Source organism: Eschrichtius robustus, chromosome 10, assembly GCF_028021215.1.
Source record: "Eschrichtius robustus isolate mEscRob2 chromosome 10, mEscRob2.pri, whole genome shotgun sequence".
Taxonomy (NCBI): Eukaryota; Metazoa; Chordata; class Mammalia; order Artiodactyla; family Eschrichtiidae; genus Eschrichtius; species Eschrichtius robustus.
The window spans coordinates 1,485,248-1,504,610 of record NC_090833.1 but is presented as its reverse complement, the minus strand read 5'-3'; the positions used below and the strand labels follow the sequence as shown (position 1 = coordinate 1,504,610).

The following is a 19,363-nucleotide window of genomic DNA, read 5'->3' as shown; positions in this document are numbered from 1 at the left end:
TCGCCTCCCCCTCTGCCATCTCTGACTGTCAGACTATTTGGAAAAGGTATGCACACCCCTGAGGCTTCCACGCAAACAAGTGCCATCGCTGGTTAACTACACGTCGACACTCAGGCCACGCTGGCAGCCCGGGAAGCCTCGAGTGCAAGGATCCCAGCGGTCCTGCAGTCCTTCTGTGAGGAGCTTCGATTAGATGCTGCCAATGAAATGTGCACATTCAAGGCTGAAAGAGCTCTTAGAAACCTGGGCTGAGGCCTTACTAACAACGGTGCTGAGACAGATGTGGGTGCCCCAGCTGCAGAAACATCGCATCTTCAACTCTGCAAAATCTGGGTTTTTCCAACGTTGCTTACAGAGCACCATTACCAACTGACCAGCATTTAAAGTTTAAGTGAAGGGTAGAAAAACTATTGAGAATAACTTATGCTGATCTGACTCACAGGCTCTGCCCACGTGTGGAGCCCTCCAGCGCGACACGGGACTGGAACGGGGACGAAGACCGCGAGGCACGTGCGGAGCAAGACCCCCGTCCTGACGTGGACGGGCAGGCGGGACGCGCGTAAGGGGCGGGGACAGCGGGAGGGCTCTGACCTCTGCAGGCGCAGCGTGAGGAGAACTGTCTAAACAGTTTCCGTTTATTCATTTGAAACAAATCAGGTGACTCGTTATTCCCTTAAACGTAAATTCTACCTCCTGAGTTTCTTCAAAGACCTTACAACGTGAGTAAGCAAGCGTGGCAAGGGAAACCTTTCAGAATTAAGCTTCCTTATCTCTTAGGTAACAATAGGTGCTATGAAGGTGGCCTCTGGAAGCAGACTTCTCCCGAGGCAGCGGGGGCAGGGGGCAGCCAGCGCAAGACCAAAGGTGACCAACGGCGGGCCGGGCGTGTCTAGGGCCTGGGCTATCTCAGAGGTCAGAGAGCAGAAGGGCCACGGCCAGGGCTGCTGGGCCAACAGAACAGGGGCCCAGGTCCATCCCCGGGGAAGAGGGATGACCGACTGCTCCAACCTCTGCCCAGCGCAGGGGCTCTGGGCCCAGAAAAAGACCACAAGCCTGGACGTTCAGCGCTGGAGCCAAGAGTTCTCGGCAGGAACGTAACCCCGCCGGCCGCTGCCCGCTAAACGTGAGCTGACACAGCAGCCGCCACGTTCCCCACCCCCAGGGCCCACCCGCCACCCGCCACCCGACAGGACACCGCCATCTCCCTGCCCGGAGGCCCACCCTCCCCACCTCTCCTCCCAGCTCCCCGACGCACAGGTCTCCCGCCCACTCCCGCTCACTCCCCGCTCGTCCTGCTGGTCCTCAGGCCTTCCCCGGGCACCGCTCGCCTCCCCACCCCCCAGCAGGCAGGGCCCTCAGACCCCGCGGCGCTGCCCTGCAGTCCCCGCCCCCCGCCGCCGAGAGCGCGGGCGCCTCCACGCGGCCAGGAGCTCTGTGCCCCGCAGGCCCCCGGCATACGGCAGGCGTCTGGGTGAGTGGAGGACGGGTGAGGTCGCGTGGTCAAGCCCGGGCCAGACGCCCATGCACCTTGGCCAGGACGGTGACGAAGTCCTTGAGTGTCTTCAGCTCGGCCCCGGCCAGGGACCTGCGGGCGGCCAGCTCCACCCTCAGGAGGTGGTGCAGCCCCGATTCCAGGTCAGCCGCGTACAGCTTCGACCTGGGAGGAAACGCTACAAGGTCAGCGTGGGCGCCTCTCTCTTCACGTAGGTTCCCGCGTGCTGGCTCCTACCCCAGGGGGACGCCACCCGGGGAGACAACGCGGAGAATCCCCGAGCGCCGGCAGGCGGCCGGCGGGCTTCTGAACGAGCCGCCCTGCGGCGACCCCCGGACCCCAGGCACACACTCCCGGCAGCTTGGCTCACCTGTCAAATTCCCTCCAAACCACGGCTTCAGAGCTGTCTTCTTTGCTCGGTTTTTCAGGCAATGAAAGCGATTTCTTCCTCACATCCGGCAATGACTTCAAATAAGAGGAGAAAAATGATCGGAGAGGCTTCCCGCTGCGAGAAAGGGGAGGGCAGGGCGCGGGCTCAGAGGCGGGCTTCGGCGGCCTGGCCCCCGTCCGCAGGCGCCTTGTGGCCCCAGGTTCAGAGCAGCCCTCCCTCCGTAACTCCGGGGTGACGTGCACCACCCAGCCCAGCCGTCCTCTGGGCATCTACTGCAGGTATCTTGGGCGGGGCGGAATGGTGGCAAAGCCCGGGCCTCGGGGAGCTGGCCCCCCACCTGAGAACACAACATCCCCACCGAACAAAACTGAATCGTAGTACTATGCTGGTTTGAGCATCTGCCAAGATCAGCTTTATCCAAACTGTGGTTTCGACATCCTCTGCCCACAGGCTGCCAGCTCCGCGTGGGGAGTCCGGAGTCGGGCGGGAGGGGGAAGGAGCGCCCGGCCCCTCCTCACAGCCCGGTGGCTCCTGAGCACTGCGGAGTGGCCCCTCCACCGGTGGGGAGTGGAGGGCTGTGAGGCTGTTACTGTGCCCTCCCCGGGTAGCTCAGGGGTCCCCCAAAGGGTCCAGAGCTTATTTTCGTTCCCCAAAGGAGAATGCAGCAGTTATTGGTAAAAATATCAACGTCATTTTATGCTGAGGTTGTACAGATGACACTTTGAATGTAAAACGAGCTTTTTTCTCCGAAACAAGATGGTAGTTTGTTCAAGGAAGGTCTGCTGCAGGGCCGGGCGCCCCACGTAAGACCTCCTGGCTTACCCTGAATTCCATTTTTTTTTAAAGAACAGAAAATACACCCAAGGAACTACGGCGTGCTTGAGGCTCCTGGGGGCGGCGCCCTCGGCACCCCAGCTAAACTTCCCAGAGGCTGAGACAGGAGCCCCGAGGGAGGAAAGCGCCCGCCTTCTCGCCGCTGCGTCCACACGCGGTGCCTCGCCAAGAGCTCCAGGGACGCGGGTGAGGCTGGCCTGGGGCCTCTGGCCTCAGGCTGGGGAGCCAGGCAGGCAGCTCACCTCCCCACCTGTGACGCTCTCCCAGCCTCGACTCAACTTGCTTCCTCTTCAGCCGAGCTTATCTTACGGGTGTGCAGGCACCCAGCGCAGAGGCAAGCGGCATTTTGATGACGGTGCTGCTGGTGTCAGCAAGGTGAGCGCCGTGCGGGGCCTGCGGCCGGTCTCCCCCACCGCCCCAAACACCAGTGAGCGCCCAGGGGCTGGGGGTGTCGGTGGCGTCACAAACATTCCTGAAGCCAGACTCTACTTACACGGTAACTAATCCGTGGGACCCGTTTGGGTAAATCAAGTAACACGAGGGGACAGAAGAAACACCGAGCTTCTGCAGAAAGGCTTTATCCCAGCCCAGCGCTCTCTTCACCTCGATGTTCTCGTAGGGAATCAGGTCTAAGATCACCTGGGCAACGAGAAAGTACGGTCACCTTCGCTGCGGACGGCAGGGTCCTCCGGAAGCGGAACTGACGAACGCAGTCTCCTACAGCCTCGCGGCTCACCCCCTCTCAGCCAGGCCACCGACATCCCTGCTCTGTGGCACCGTCAGGCCCCCGACTGTCGCGCGGGCAGGCACCACAGCCTCCTCCCCGTGCAGACCGTCAGCGGGGTCCGTGCTGTGCTCCTCACGCACCCTCTGAGGCCCACCGTCGTCAGACAGGGACGGTCACCCCCACGCGAGCTGGGGCCGCGCCCCGGCCTCCAGCTTCCCCTCCACCCTCGGGGCCTGCGTTGGGAGGCTGACAGCGCCCCCGGTCGGCCGTTCCTCCCTCCAGAGCTGCCCGGTCCAGGGCTGTTGAGGCTGAAGGCGCAGTGGTGGGGGGCAGTGGCAGGGGGACCCCTGGGTGGCATCTCAGGAGCTAGAAGAGTGTGAAAGACGAACAGCAAGCCCCGGGCGTGCCACCCGGACTGTCGGGGGCAGAACCACCTCTCTCGCAGGAGCGACAGAGCCGTGTCCCAACCAGGGGCCTCGGCCGGCAGCCAAAGCCCCACTGGGACCACCACACTTCCTTCCCAGAGCCCCGATCTCGGAAGAACAGGCGGGAGGCCAGCAGAGAGGGAGAAACATGGCACCCGGGGCTAAGTTCCGGAGTGAGGTGTCTTCTCTCATCCCTAGGACACCTCGGGGTAAAGAATCCCTGCCCTCCAGCCCGGCTTCTGGCACCTGGATTTTACTGAGACTTTGCCAAAGGCAAGGGCTTCAGACCCACACGTGTGACGTGAAAATAAAGCAAAGATTCACGACAGAAACACTGTTTCACAGAATCTGGGATTTGGCAAAAAAGTTGCGAGTTCAGAATACAGCAAAGAAAAAATCTTGATCATAACGCCTAGGAAAGAGAGAATGCCCTCAGGGAAGACGCGCGTCCCGAGGGCCAGGTCTGCCCTGAGTCCCTCCTGGCCCCCCCCGGGGGACCAGGCCCCCCACCCAGAGGACCAGGCTGCACTCAGGAGCTGCTTCCTCTCTTCTTGGAGGCAGACCCTCGCCCCAACAGTCTTCTCTGTAACCAGTGCGTCTGCTGAATAACACAAACGCCAATTCCGAGAATACAACAGATCAGGCAACGTAGTTACTGTCACACAGGAATCTGATCACAGACCCGACGCTGGAAGAGGCGCAGACAGTACCTCACGTCCAACGTAGGAGCTGTTGCTTTCAAATAAGACAGCCACGTAACGGCCACCGCTGTTGTCAATGAGAGAAAGAACGTCCCTGGGCCTTTTAAGAGGAAAAGAGGCTTTTAGCGCTTTCAAGGCCACCGTAGACCAGTGCCCACGTCACTTAACGCAAGTCTCTACTTTACAAAATTAAACTCAGCTTGCAGCGTGCCACCTTTTTTACAGCACTACGCACCGAATGGGGTTCAGAGACGGGCACCCGGGAGGCCTGCCTTCGTCCGTGTGGCTCTGCAGGAAGTCGATCATCGTGTGCCTCACCGTCTGCGGCTCTCTGTCTGGCCCTGCAGGGCGGGACCCACCGTCACGGCCGCGTCTGCCTGCCGAGCGCCCGTCCCACCCCAGGGCCCCGACGGTGCGAGCGCACACGGCCGTGGATTCACATGCCGGGAGGCCTCTCAGCAACCAGTGTGGGAATCGGTGAGCTCCAGGGACACACGGCCACGGGGGGGGGGGGGGCGCCCCGCCACGCACGCACACGCGCACACACGCACGCGGCGTGGAGACAGAGGCCACAGGCACGCGTCCATCTATACCAAGTTCAGAGGCAGGCAGACTGCCCTCACTGTGGGCTCCCAGGGGGAGTTGGGGGGGATCACTGACAAAAATTCATCGGGGTGCCCTTGTGATGTGTACACTTCTCAAACTCTTCTTTTTTCCAGAAAAGTTTACTTAAGAAAATAAATTTCACCACCATATTTGTTTTGCCAAGGAAGGCAAAGCACAGAAGAAAGAATTCTCGCTGAAACTAGGACCGTTTGAACCCTTACAGGAAAGAAAGGGCCAATCGTGCCGAGGTAAATGTGCCAAAGCTGGGGTGAGGGGCAGACCCATCCAGGGCGTGTTCTAGCCTCACTTGAATAGATTTGTCTAAGAGGGAAGGAATCTAGGACAGTAGAACAGAACACTTAGGTCCTTACCTTTAAAATCTTCTCCAGCTGTAAAGTCTTTTGCAAATGCTTTAAAATACTACGAAGAAAAACATAGAACAAATAAGAAACAGCCTTGCCTGGCGTCTGTGTAAACGTTTAATCTTTAAGTGACAAAACGACCGTCATCTTTGAGAGCTTTCGTCCCTCTTCTCCAGAAACTTTACGTTGACCGATGACGAACCACATTTCTATGTGTTTCTGTGGATGATAGTGTTTCCCTCCAGATTCACGAGTGGCTGCTCAGTACCAACCGGAACCCCACTGTCTACATTTTCTGCCCCAACAGGGCTGGAACTATGGCTGACGGCACGTCCCCTAAAGGCTCCTGGTGCTAGATATTCACGGTACGTCCGCTCAACGACACAAAAACTCCTAGGGACGAGGGCAGGCACTATATCAAGTGTCTTTGAGCAGAACAAAAGGATTTTACATCAAAATTAAAAACCTTCTTCGTTAAAAGACACAGTAAAGACAGTGGCAATAGTGACAGGCTGGGTGCTGACACCCCCGGACACGCATAGCTGAAGGAGGGCGAGTGTCGGGAAGACACAGGACTCCTGTACATCAGTCAGAAAAGCACACACGCGGGAGAGGAAAATGGGCAAATGACACCAGCAGACAGGGCCACCCGTGGAGCAGTGATCACTCCCTGTCACCCGTCAGCAGGGAAGGCCCAGCACCGCATTCCAGGCCGGCGCCAGGCGGCACAGGACACACACGTGAGTGCCCACGGCAGCTCAGGGCCCGCGGCGGTAAACCGCGCTGCCAGCGGACCCCAGCCCCAGCCGGTGTGCGGGTGATTCTAGCAACGTCCTGTTAGGAAAAAGAGGAGGCCCGAAGCTCACACACAGCACATAGAGCCCTGTGTGTAAAGCTGAAACAAAGTAAGCCAGGAAAATAGAACAGGAACACGTTTCGGCACGGGGCTCAAGGGGAGGGTGACTCTGGTGGGGCTGGGGCACCAGGCCGACCAGTGGGCGCGGCCCAGCCAGGCGACGGATGCGCGGCTGTCACCAGGTCAACACTTAGGGGACACTGCGCCACAGAGAGCATGGGAAGTGAGGGCTGAGAGGCAGGGGGGCCTCCAAGCTTCTCAGAGGTCACTTCCAAAAGCTCAGCTTTTTTCCCCGAGATGTCAAGTCATCGTGATGCACTCGTGTGCAGGCGAGGGACCGCACACATGCGCACACAGACCTGGGTCTGCTTCTCAGCTTCCAGCCCGCCCCCTAGTGGGAGAGACAGGGACAGGCCTGTCGGAGGGACAGCCGTGCCAGGCACACGGCCGGGCAGGCCGGGCACACGCCGGCACCCAGACCCATCGCCGCGTGTCGACGGCTGGAGGCCTCAGACCGGCTCTCAGGGCAGCTCCCGGCCGCTCCCCCACCTGCAGGCCTCACCCCCCTCCCCTCGCTGGGTGTCAGCAGGAGCTGCGGGTACAGTCCCAGCACGACACGGGCAACCCAACGGGGTGGAACGAGAGGTGACCCTCTGCAAACAGAATCCCCGCTACGTTTCAAGACGCCCGCCCCAAATGCTGAAAATGCAGGGATTACATAGGTGGTGGGTTTCAACTGAAGGCCGCCGCCACGAGGACGGAGGAGGTGCTCACCCGGAAGGTGGGGTAGAAGTGGATCTCGTAGGCACGGCACACCTCGTGGTTCTTCTCTTCCGCACAGTCCAGGGCGGCGACTCGGATGGCAGCGGCCCAGTCTGAAAAGCAGGAGTGAGACCGTCAGTGCGGCCCCGTCCCCACGGTCCACCCAGGCCCGCAGCCTCGCGGGCCGTCCCACAAGCCCGTCCACCCTCGGGACAGTCCTGAGCTGAGCTGGGAAAGAGGACGGGACCCTCATCGCTGACGGCGACACGGCAAAGCGCTGTTTGCCGAACCTGCAAATCGCCCCGCAGCCTCCTCGGTCTCCGAATTAAACGACCCCGAGACGGATGAGAGCGCCGGGAACGGAGGGCTGTCATCAGCCCGTGGCCGGCCCTCCGTCAGGGACACCGGGACAGCGTTTACAGTTTAACTGGACGCACGTGGTCCAGGCCGTTTAGCCAGAGCGTTCCCGCGTACTCACTCGAACGAGAGGAAAGGCCGGCAGCGTCTGGCCACCGGTCTTTCAGGCCAAAGACACAGCCGTGTGCAAACACCAAGGAAGTGGTTCCGAATGCTTTCCCCGAGGCCCTTCCCACACCCTCAGACACTGCTGCCGTTCTTGGGAGTAGAAAAGGAGCAGTTTTAAATATTTTTTTTCCTACCTTTAATATCAACACTTAACCAGCTCACAGTTGAGTCGTTTCACTCAAACCCTGAGCCCCTTCCCAACTGTGCCAAGTGGGCCGCCGCCAGCCAGTCGTTTCGACATAACCGACCACGCGCCTCCCAAAGGGAAGAGCTTCTTTCCCAGCACAAGCGTCCTCCCGGCACCACACCAACTCAGACCAACATGCTTCAACAGCAACAAACATCTGGTCGGGAGTCCAATCTTCCTAATTGTCCCATTTTTGCTTACTTTGTTTAAATCGCATCCAAACAAGGCCTGTCTTCTACACCCGCGGTCTCCCACCATCTGGATTTTGTGACTGCCCCCTGCCCCCGGGTTTTCTGTAAACATGCGGACCTAGATCTCAGCTTTGGGGGAGGCCCGTTCCCAGGTGGCGTGGCATTCTTCCAACAGGAGATGGGTGACCTTTGGCTGCCTTCCTTCTTACTGACACCCCCCCTCCCCCCGCCCAACACTTTAACTCCCGAGGGCTGCAGGCCAGACGGCGGGCGGGGGCAGTCTGTACAGACGAAGCTGCGCCCTGGAGACCCCGAGGCGCGGCTCACCCAGCGGTAAGGGCGGAGCTCGTCCCTTCGGTCACCAGCTTCCAAGGAGCGGTCTCCCCAACATCCTCCAGTGAGGTTTTCCCTTTAAAGATTTGCTCCCTTTCTCCGGGACAGTAAGATTCCCAAACGTTTCCTGGCTCCTCGCCTACAGGGGGATGGGCTGCAGGGGAAGCAGGATGAGCTGACGGCCTCTGCAGACACACAGAGGAGCAGAGAACCACCCAGGCAGGACCGGCCGGAGGGGACGGGCCAGGGACAGGGCGAGTCCCGCTAGCCGCCTTCTGTACCATGTTGACTTCTGAGTAGGAACTGACAACGGTCCGTCCCTGAGGCGCTGGTGAGTTCTGACAGACACCACCCATCTAAACTAGTCATTTGGTTATATATCACGCCAAACGGGTTTTCTCAGAGTGTTGCTAAGACCTGAGACTTTAGAGGTTGTATTAAAAGCATGCCTGGAAGGAGAGAGAAAATACTGCCCATCACTAAGTATTATACAAACATGACGGCTTCTACACATTAGCGATTCAATCATTACTTTTTTGTCCACCTCATATACCACTTTTCCCTAAAAATACATGCCTTTGGGACTTCCCTGGCAGTCCAGTGGTTAAGATTTCGCCTTCCAATGCAGGGGGTGCAGGTTCGATCCCTGGTCGGGGAGCTAAGATCCCACATGCCTCAGAGCCAAAAAACCAAAACACAGAATAGAAGCAATATTGTAACAAATTCAATAAAGACTTCAAAAATGGTCCACATTAAAATTAAAAAAAAAATCTTAAAAAAAATGCCTTTTTCCTCTGTAATTATACAAAATATTTACCGACGTTAATATAACGCAAAGAATCAAGTAAAAAACAACAGAAAAAAGAAAAAAACCGAAGTTCTGCTTTCACAATCAATGACCGAATAGTATTCCACTTAATGTGGCCTCAGTGAAACCGGTTCATCTCGAGGCCATTTAAATGGATGGAAAACAAAATTCCCAGAGCCCTCCCGAATCACAGGTCACATCTTTCTGGAGTGTCCAATTACAAGGACCTAAGGAAGAACAGTTAATACCCTCATCCACTTAGCGCGGCAGAGGCCCGGACGCACGGCAGGATGCTCGGGTGGCAGGTTGCCGGGCTCCCAGGGCCGCCTCCGCCCCGGCGGCCGGGCTGCGGGCGCACCCGCCACCGCGCTCCTGCTACCTCCGCCCCGGCGCACAGACACAGGGCTTCAGGGCTTACTGAGAATCTCCATGGCACACTTGCACTCCATCTTCAAAAAAAGTGCTCTAGGACCCAGAGAGAAAGAAAACGGAAAACTGCTTCAAGAGCTGACATTATGCACACAACGGAGCCAGCCCCGGACAGAAAAAGCCGTTCACGAGGGTGCAGTTTTCACGGTGGGACTTGGGCCCACTTTTTTGTTTTTCAGATTTTTCTTAATAAGTACGTGTTACTTATAAAAATAAATGTAGAAAACTTGGGAACCTCAGGGTACTTGCGGGGGCCGCGTGTCCCGCTCCTCAGCTTGCACCTCCCAGGATCCCCGGTGCAGGAGGCCGCAAACAGCACCCAGCACGGCTGCCGCGCGCGGCCGCAGGGAGAGGAGGCCGCAGGCCCAGGTGCCGGCCCGCCCAACCCTAACACGGCGCTGGCTTCACGCACAGCCCCGCTTCGACCGCTCTGCGACCGCAAACGAGAACCGCGGGCTCCACGGGCTGCTCGGCCCGCAGACCCGGATCGGGGCCCGGCGCCCACCCCAGCCCGAGACTCTGCCCGGCCCGCGCGGGGACACCGGCCCCACCACGACGCACCCGGCTCTCAGCCCACAGGACCTGGTCCTCGGGCGGACACTGTCCTCTGAGCGCCCGGCCACGTTCTCCCTCAGTGCCGCACATGTCGCCTCCTCACAGAGGCCATCCCTGGCCCTGCCCAGGAGCGGTCACCAGGGCAAGAGAAGCCCCACCAGCCTCTCTTCCCAAGCAGAGCAAGTTCACAGGTTACGCGCCGTGGGGCCTGCCTGGCGGGCAGCTGGCTGTTACGCAGGAGGCGGGGCTGGAGCTCCGCCCGAGGTCCAGTCGGCTCGGCGGCTCCAGAGCCCGCGGCCCGCCGTCCAGGCAGGCAGAGCAGACGCAGCACCTGAGGCGCCCGGCCCGCCCTCCACCGAGGCGGAGGGTCCTACCAGGATCTTCTCCCCGCTTGGTCCTGCTGCCTCCAGACGAAGACGTGCCCCACTTCCAACTCAGCGCCCCCCGCCGCCGCCACCCTAACGTCCGCCCCCCCAAACCCTCAGACAGTCACGCGTGGAATGAAGCAGCCGTTTCCTCTGATAACTTCTTTAAAAAGCCTCTGCACAACGTGGCCCCTTCTTAAACGTACAGACAATCCTTGTACTCCCAACACATCTCACACCTTCTCTTCACTGGACGTGGGCCACCCCAGAGGGCAGGAACCCATTCGTGAGCGTGGCACCCCACCTCGACCACAGGACGCAGCCACGTCACGGGCCTGAACGCACGGACGGAGCGGAAGGGCCTGGCACTCCACCCACAGCACCACGGCCGGCCAGGCCCGACCCGCACGATGCACGTGTGCCGCGAGGGCCGCTCTCCCCTCCTCCGTCCTGCTCGGGACTCAAAGCTTTCACGGCATCGCTGCTCCTCGTGATCCTGGGCAAGCCTCACAGCCAAGCCTGGGATGCCACTGTCCCCCTTCCTAGTTTACCGGTGAGGAAGCAGCTCAAAGTCCACACAGGATGACCGAGGGGGACCCGGCGTGCTGCCCTGGAGCTGTGCCAGGCTGGGCCTTTGGGCAGCAGCCGGGAAGGCAGAGGAGGCCGCCCGGCAGGGAACCTCCCCACCTCCCGTTACATTCATGACGCACTGACCTTGAGCTCACTTTTCTGTTTTTGGCCACGCGGCATGTGGGATCCTAGGTCCCCGACCGGGGACCGAACCCGCGCCCTCTGCAGTGGAAGCGCGGAGTCTTAACCGCTGGACCGCCAGGGAAGGCCCAAGCGTGCTTTTCTCGTAAGTCTCCAGGCAGGGCAGCCCGCCCTCAACTGGCAGGTCACACTCGTCCAGCTCAGCGTCAACTCGCACCTTCCCAGTGAAAAGGTGGAAAGTTCTTTTTGGCCTGACACAGGGGATGCTCGGGTGGGGATGCTTTGCTGGGGGTGGGCACCCGCAGGCACCAGCACCCTGGGAGCCCTCCTGGGAGGGAGTCAGTGTGCACCCACCACCCCTTCAAGCTGGCACCGGGCCGCCGCCCTGAATGGACCCCAAAGGTCCTGCAGCCTCACCGTGTCCCACCCCGATGCAGCAGGCAGTGCCGGACAGCATAAGGACACCCGGCTGCAGGCAGAGCGTCCAGCCCACACCCGCTCTGCCACCAGGTTTCAAGGAGCTGGGAAACTTAGGAGTCTCTCTGTGCCTGTGTCACCCCAGCTGTAAAACAGAGACCCTAGACTGTATCTTCCTACTCGGGTTTTTCGGCCTCCAAAGCACCTTCAACTGTCCCAGGCACCCAGTAGGTAGACCCAGCCCTTCAAAATAGAGTACAACTGCCAGTGGCTTCAAAATGAAAAAAGAAAAAGAAAAACAACCTTGGTTTCCCCCAGGTTTTTAACCAATTGCTTATTCCCAGCATAACAGTGAAAAGTTGAGGTGTCACCTGGAAAAGCCACGGTGCCTCAGGAGCAGTCCGACCGCGCTGAAATGCTTTGTGGGATGTTTTAGAAAAACTTACGCTGGCCTAGTCTTTCCTTGGGCGTCTCTAACAGATGAAATGCTTGGCAAATGTACTAGCATGAGGGTTCCCTACACTGAGTCCATCCTAAGTCAGTGTCAGGGCGTAATTTTCAAAAAGCTAAGAGCATGACTCATACGTTGCAGAGGGAACAGGTGTCACACATGCCCTGACCTGGTTACTGCAGGACCCGTTCGGGGTGAGAGAGGACCAAGCACACGGCCACCAGCACCACCCAGCTGAGACAGAGCTGGCCAATGCCAGCAGGGTTCCCCTCCCCACTGGACAGAAGCGATTTGCATCTCTGCCCGATCAGGTCTGTGAGTTCACTGCGGCCTGAGTCTGAGCCCTGAACTAACAGTCATTAAGCAAAGGTCAAACACAGGTACACCCCCTGGACTTGGTCCTTGGGGAACCTGGGGATGAGGCCGCATGACGCTGAGAGGACACGAGTCCCAACCTTCTGTCCAAGTTTTAAATGTGTCTCAACAGCAGGATGTGGAAGAAAACCAGCCCGACCGGGGCAGTGCCTGGCCAAGGGCGGTAACGGCAGCTGTGCCCTGGAAACGAACGCGACAGTGACGCTACAGAGCCCCGGGCTGCCAGCTGTTCCACTTGGCAAGTCTGGCCAAACCCCATCTACCCCAGAGTGCACTCCGCCTGGAAGCCGCCCTTCCTCCCGGTCGCCAACTGGACGCCACTCCCAAACACCTGAACGCTCTGGAGAACAAGCGCTACTACCCTCCACAACCCACCCCCCCCAGGCCCGTCAGCCCCTCCCGAAGCGAGCCGGCGCGGGCTGGGGCGCCTCCCTTCCCCGTGGCACTCCCGCCGGCCAGCGAGCCTCTGGCCCTCAGTCCTCCAGGGAGCAGCCAGGGATCCTCCAGAGGAACCAGGTTGTGTGGCCCCGGCTGAAAGCTGCTCTTCCTCCCTGCTGGCCAGGAGGAGGGAGAGCACGGCTCCCCCCGCCCCTTTCGGAGCTGGACCCTCTGGGCGCGGCTCGGTCTTGCCCGCCCCGGGCCTCGGCCCTGCCGTCCCCCCACGTGGCGGGCCCCTCGCTCAGCGGCCCTGCCCTGCGCCGCTCCCTCCGCCCCGCTCCCCCCTTCCTAGGACTCACCCCTCCAACCCACTGTTCATGCTGCCCGCTTTCCATTCGTTGTCTGCACCTCCCCCGAAGGACGGGGTCCACGGGAAAGGGAACGCACTTGGATTAACGCAGAGCCGAAGTCCGGCGCTGCTCTGGCAGGGCGCACGCTGGCGGCCAGAGGACAGCCCCCTGCCCGGCCCGAGGGCTCCCACGTCCACAGGCGGCCAGGGCTCCGCTCCAGACGGCGCGCCCCGGCGAGGCGGCAGCCTGGCGTGGGGCCTGCCCACACCTCACGCGGCCTTTGTCCACCTTTGAAAGAAGCCGCGGGAAGGCCCGGAAGGAGGCAGATGAGGGAGAATTTCGGTTATAGAGGCGCCAGCAGCCACTGCAAGTATCCTAGCAGATGGACGGCATTCACCCCACACAAAAGGGAGACAGTCTATTTTATCAAATAAAATGCAAACCATTTCAGAGGTTGAGCTTCAGGGTCTTTGCCCATTCAACTGGTACCCTCCCCTCCTCCTGCCTCTCCCACCTGTTGGGACCCCACCACACAAAGGAGAGAAGCGCTCTAAACCGAATGCAAATTGCCTGCTTTCAGGACAAGACAGCGTCAGCCACCCCCAACTAGACACGGGGGTGAAGCGCGCCAGCTGCGAGGCAGGGAGGCCGCCAGAGCCTCCACAGGGAGCAGCAGTGAGGCCCGCGCCCGTTCCTCACTCCCACTCATGAGCCCGTCTGTTTTTAGTACCACAGGCTTAAAAAATACCTGTGAAACAATTAAGCTTCTATACACAGTGGACTAAAATTTATTTCAGGTTTCCTTGTCAAGTAACCATATTACTTAACCTAACAGGATTAAACTTTTCACCATTACTTATCAAGTTCTAATAAAACATCTATAAAAGTCTGATTTATGGTCAAGCAACAATTGGTTCTAGAAAATGATTACAGTACAGATTAATTAACCTCCGAGGCTTAAAAGGATGCAACCGAGTGTTGTGCTTAAGGCCCAGAGCTCCATTATGGCCTCCTCTTCCTCCTCATCCTCGGGAAGTCAGGGGGATGCTGGGGTTTCTGATCCCACATTCCAGCTGCTGGAGGACGTTCTGGTCCCTGCACAGGCCCCTTCCTGGACGAGCAAAGGGCTTTTTAGATAAGCTCCACGTTCAAGCTGCAAATCAGGACACACAGGCCTAGGCAGAAACTAAGCCTCATGCTAAGGAGCACGCGTTATACACGAGCCCCCCAGAGCAGCCTGGAGTTGGGCGCTCTGCCTCAGCCTCGCCACGGGGCAGAGGGCCGGGACTGGGTCTCAAGCATCCTTTCACGCCCCGAGTTCGCCCGGTGTGGTTAAGCTGACACTGTACGTGGTCCCGCAGGCTTTGCAGTGAGCCCACTGGATGCGGACGGGCTCCTGCTGGCTGGAGGCTGTGCATCACGAGACAGGAAAAGCTCCCAAGATCGGTAAGGTCCTTGACTCGCCTGCAAAGCCCAGGCAGGGCCAGCGGCATTTACCACCAGGTTCCTTCACTCAGTGTCGCGGGCTTCACACAGCAGCGGTGTCCCTCTGGACCTGGTCGCAATGAAGTCTGGGTCTTGCAGACGAGTCTTGGTGGCGGGAGCCCACGACAGGCTTTGCTGGGCCCATAACGGGGGAGGGAGGGGGGGCGTCCCTGCCCACCCACCTCTCTGGGGTCCAGGCGAGCTCCCGTTCCATCAGCACCCCTCCTCCCTCAGTCCCGCCTCCTTCTGCAGTGCACAGGTAATGACCCGTGGGGAACACCAGGTGGTCCAGTTCACGTCCACGAGGCCTCCGGCCATGCTGACCAGGAGACCGCTGGTGATGAAGAGCTCACCGGGAGGTGAGACCAAGCCCCAGCAGCAAGAAGGTGCCCGGCTGTCCCCGCAGACGCCAGGAGCGAGCCGTCGGGGCTCTGGTGCCCCCGGCCTGCCACTCAACCGTGTGACCACACGTGGGGGACAGGAGGAGAAGGGGCGTGCGGCGGGTGCCTGCCTGCCAGCTCCGGGGCGCCCCTCTGAGTCTCTCATCAAGAATTCTGGGGCCAATGACAGAAAACCTGCCCCTGCTTCCCTGGCGCTCTTCCCCAAAGACAGAGCGGAGGAGAGATGGGCCGGGCCGGACACCAGGACCCGGTGATGCTGGCAGGGACACTCCTGCCTCGACAAAGTCTCCGCGGCTCCTCAGGGCCGTCTCGGGGGGGGGGGGCTGCCCCCCCACAGGTGTCTCAGCTCCCACCTCAAAAGGAAGTGGCATCACCAACTGAGCTAACATCACAGCTCCGGGCAAAAGGATTTTCAGGGACACAGCAGGGTTTTGTTTCGCGAAGGACTTAGAAGTGACAGGCCTGAGCCAGATCTACGTAAACGCTGGGAGGACAGTTGGCACCCAACAGTAGACCTTTTGTTTGTTAAGCCATCTTCTTAGAAGGAAAAACAATTATTTTTAAAATTTTGAAAATATCAGCGAAGAGCTAAAGTTCAATCCAAATCTTTTAGGAAAACAAAGGTGTCCCTAAGCTGTGCACAGAGAGGCCCTGCCAAGCAGAGGAGCCCCGCCCTCTGCAGACCCCTACCCACTCTGAGCAAGTGGGAGAGGCCACTTAGGAGGCGCTGATGGGGGGACAGCAGGGGAAGCAGGTGCTCCTCTAGCTCAGTGACCGCCCCCCCGCCCCAGGAAATCTCAAGCCAGGGAGTAGAGGCTGTACTGTAACCACCCACCTTCTAGAAGCCACACTGCTGTCGAGACTGGGGTGGGGGGCAGATGGGGCAAGCTGGCTGGACACTGCATTTCAAGAGGGGTGGGAAGAGGCAGCTGACGGGCCTAGTCCAAGGTCTGCGTGCCCCGGGACTCACCGGACACTCCAATTCACAAGTGACGGAGCCGGCCCAAAGCAGTGACAGCAGGGTGATGACTGCACTCAGACCGGACCCTGTGGGCGCTGGGCGCCCCCTCCCCTGCGTGACGGCCCGCGGCCAGAAGAAGGCGCTGGGCAGAGGGGCTGCGCCAGCCTCCTCGGTGAGGGTGAGGGCAGTTCTTCCCAACGCGTTCCACGGGGACTTCGCGGAAATGAGGCAGCGGAAGGGCCCTGTGGCCAGTCACGTGGGACCCCAGGGCCAAGTAACGGGTTCCTTTACTGGGGCGTTCTCGTGTGTGGACAGCCACGAGGGAGTAGTTCATAAGCCACGCTCCCGCCCCCTTTGGCCACAGGCCCATTCCTGCAGTGGTCCTGCAGGCTTAGCGTCCCCAAGCACAGAAATCCTCCACCTCTGGGGCTTGTGCTGACAGGACGCCAGGCCTCACGCCCAGAGCTTCTGATCCAGCAGGCCTGGGCTGGGCCGACAAAGTCCCCAGGTGAGCTCTCTCTGGGGACCCCAAGTGCCAAGGCTCTGCCTCCAGTTAGAGCTGGCGCTCGGGAGACCCCCGGGCAGTTTGGCTCTCAGGACCCCCTGGCCGCCGCTCCCCTCACCCTGCCCCTGCCTGCCCTGTCTTTCGAGCCACAGCTGTTTTTCACTCTCAGCCACATATCCTTCTGTCTCAGGCCTGCTCTTCCTGCTTTGACTTGTAGGATGTCCAACTCGTTTAAGATAACCTTATTTAGCTAACAGTTAAGTTAATCACACCATTAGGTATGGGTTTTACTAGTTTCGGTTCCACAAATAACTTTCCTTCTGAGTTCCACGGACAATTTTCAAGGCTCCTTACATGCTGGTTCAACTATGAAATACTTTGCAACACTCAGATCTGGTTTACAACATTTATATTTCAGACACTAAACTGAAAAAATCAAAATATGCACAGAATAGGTGACAAACGTCTTGCCAGAGCTACCCGCATTTTAATTTACCTATCTGTGTTTCTGCCGCCCAATGACAAAAGAGAATTGCAAAGTCCTCTGTTTGGTGTCAAAGCAAAGGCTTAAAAAAAAAAACCTACTAAGGAGTAAAATGTCCGTTTCATAGTCTCTGATTTCAGTTCTGACCAGTGCCAAACACTAGGGACTCAAGAAAACATTAGATCAAAGAACGGACCCTTTAGAATCAACAGGCCCCAACACCCTAAGGCAAGAGGAGACGCATCTAAAAATAATCATTTAGAATCATGCACAAAAGCCCTATTTAGACTTTTTTAACGTTTCGTTATGAGTCTGTCTAGATATAAAAAAATCACAACAGGGTTGGATGTAAAACTAAAGTGCAGGAAGAGAACCCAGCAATTTGTTACTCTCTTGCCCACTGAAATACATAATTAGAGGTCAGCTCAACCTCAGCAAGAGTCCAGCCAAACCCCACTCTTGCTGGAGACCAGCTCCCACTTCAGAGCAATTCGCATTCCATTCTGAAGCGTGTCCAGCTTGCAGGAAGGCTGCACCAAAACCCCTAATTGGCTACAACTCTGCCATTTAGAGCAGGCCGATAGCTTAGTGACTGATTAGCAATTTGCAACATGAGGAAGGTGCCAAACATCAATAAAGTGTGGGAACATGACCAGAAGTTTGGTGGGTGACAGATTTATCCAAGGCTGCGTATCCATGAACAAGGAACCAACCAATGAAATGCTTTGAAGGTCTTTTTCTGCTTCTACGGAGAAGTCTCCAACGTAGTTGGACATCTATGTTGTGGACACTGAGAATCCACCATATGCTCAGCTACCCAAACCAGAAGAGGGTGAAGAAGGACTTACAGGGAAAGTGGCTTGGAATAGGAACGGGGATCCTCAAAGAAGGAGGAGTCTAGGCACTGCAGTGGAATTACTGAGGATGGGATGCACGTCGGGACACAGCTAGGATAAAGGCCTGGGGCGTTAATGAAGGTCTTAGGGACTCAAAACTAGGGGTCTGGAGAGCTAGGCGATAATGGGGAGGCCTCCCTGTCCCCAGCTGTGGAGTGAGGGCTGGGGGAGAAGGATTCTTGTCATTCTGACTTGAGACAGCCGACTTCCCTGGATCTCACGAGTCATATGGGGGATACACCCCGGGGTGCAGGCCAGCGGCGGCCTATGCGAGGTGCCCCCGTAGGGCAACGTGAAAGGGGCCTGAGAGGCTGCCGCGAGCCGGAGGGGAGAAACAGGCGGTCACAGGTGCCAGGCCGAGCGGCCGGGGTCGAGTCCCGCGCGGGGGCGCGCCTCACCTCGCACGTCCCCGGCCAGGGCCCGCCAGGTGGGCGCGTAGCCGATGCAGTGACCGCACCACGAGGAGTAGAACTGCACGAGCCACGCGGCGGAGCTGTTGGCCGTGGCCCCGCGCACGCTGCCGCTGTCCAGCACCCACACGGCGTCTTCGCCCGCGCGGTACAGCCGCGCCGCGCCGCCCGCGCCCGGCCCCGCCGCCGCCGCCAGCAGCACAAGCAGCGGGGGCAGCCGCGAGGGCCGCGCCGGGGGCGGGCGCCGGACTCGGGCCTCCGTCCCCGCCTGGGCTCCCGGGCTGCGCGCCGCCAACACCGCCTTCCCGGCCGCCGCCATGTTGGGAGTGCCGCGCCGCGCCTGACCTTTCACCCTGGCAACCGCCGTCACGTGCGCCGCGCGCGCCCGGCCCCTCCTCCAGCGCCAGGCCCCGCCCCCACCGCCGGAGACCAGGCCCCGCCCCCAGCTCCGCCCCCGCGCACCCGGCCCCGGTTCCCAGGCGCCCCTCAGTCCCGGACCCTGAGAGCCAGGCACAGACTCGCCCCTCCTCCAACCGCCTGGTCACGCCTCCTGCCCCGCCCCTGAACTCATGGCCCCGCCCCAACGGCCTGGCCACGCCTTCGGACCGCGCCCGGCTCCGCCCCTCCATGCCCCATCCCCCCCCCCCTCACCGCCTCCGCAGACACACCCCCCTCCCCACTCCAAGCTGGGATGGGGTCGCCAGATTTAGCAAGTGAAGGTACGGGACGCTCAGTTAAATGTGAATTTCAGATAAACGGAGAGCTGTTTTTTGTTTTTGGGGTTTTTTTCGACAGTTGTTTCTAAGCCTACGTGTGTATCATACCTGAAATGCAAATTTAATGGGACATACTTAGACTTCAAAACGATCCGCTGTTTAAGTGAAATTCACATTTTACTGCGCGTCCTGTGTTTTCTCTGGCAACCCTACCTGCGGCTTCAGAGGGTCTGCAACGCTGACCTTGACTTTTTAATATGATATTTTAACTCAT

The 19,363-nt window shown here is 59.1% G+C and overlaps 1 protein-coding gene across 1 annotated transcript in view; it reads right to left on the bottom strand.

Moving 5' to 3' along the window:
* QSOX2 (quiescin sulfhydryl oxidase 2) overlaps positions 1–18,711 on the bottom strand; it is a 29,081-nt gene extending 10,370 nt beyond the window's left edge. Inside the window, exons 1-8 of the mRNA XM_068552856.1 lie at positions 18,362–18,711; positions 7,169–7,269; positions 5,548–5,596; positions 4,806–4,911; positions 4,580–4,670; positions 3,211–3,356; positions 1,863–1,997; positions 1,528–1,657 (exon numbers count right to left, since the gene is read on the bottom strand). Coding sequence (XP_068408957.1) covers positions 1,528–1,657; positions 1,863–1,997; positions 3,211–3,356; positions 4,580–4,670; positions 4,806–4,911; positions 5,548–5,596; positions 7,169–7,269; positions 18,362–18,692 — 1,089 coding nt within the window. The 5' untranslated portion in view covers positions 18,693–18,711. The remainder of the gene's footprint in view (positions 1–1,527; positions 1,658–1,862; positions 1,998–3,210; positions 3,357–4,579; positions 4,671–4,805; positions 4,912–5,547; positions 5,597–7,168; positions 7,270–18,361) is intronic.
* Between the last annotated feature and the right edge of the window lie 652 nt (positions 18,712–19,363).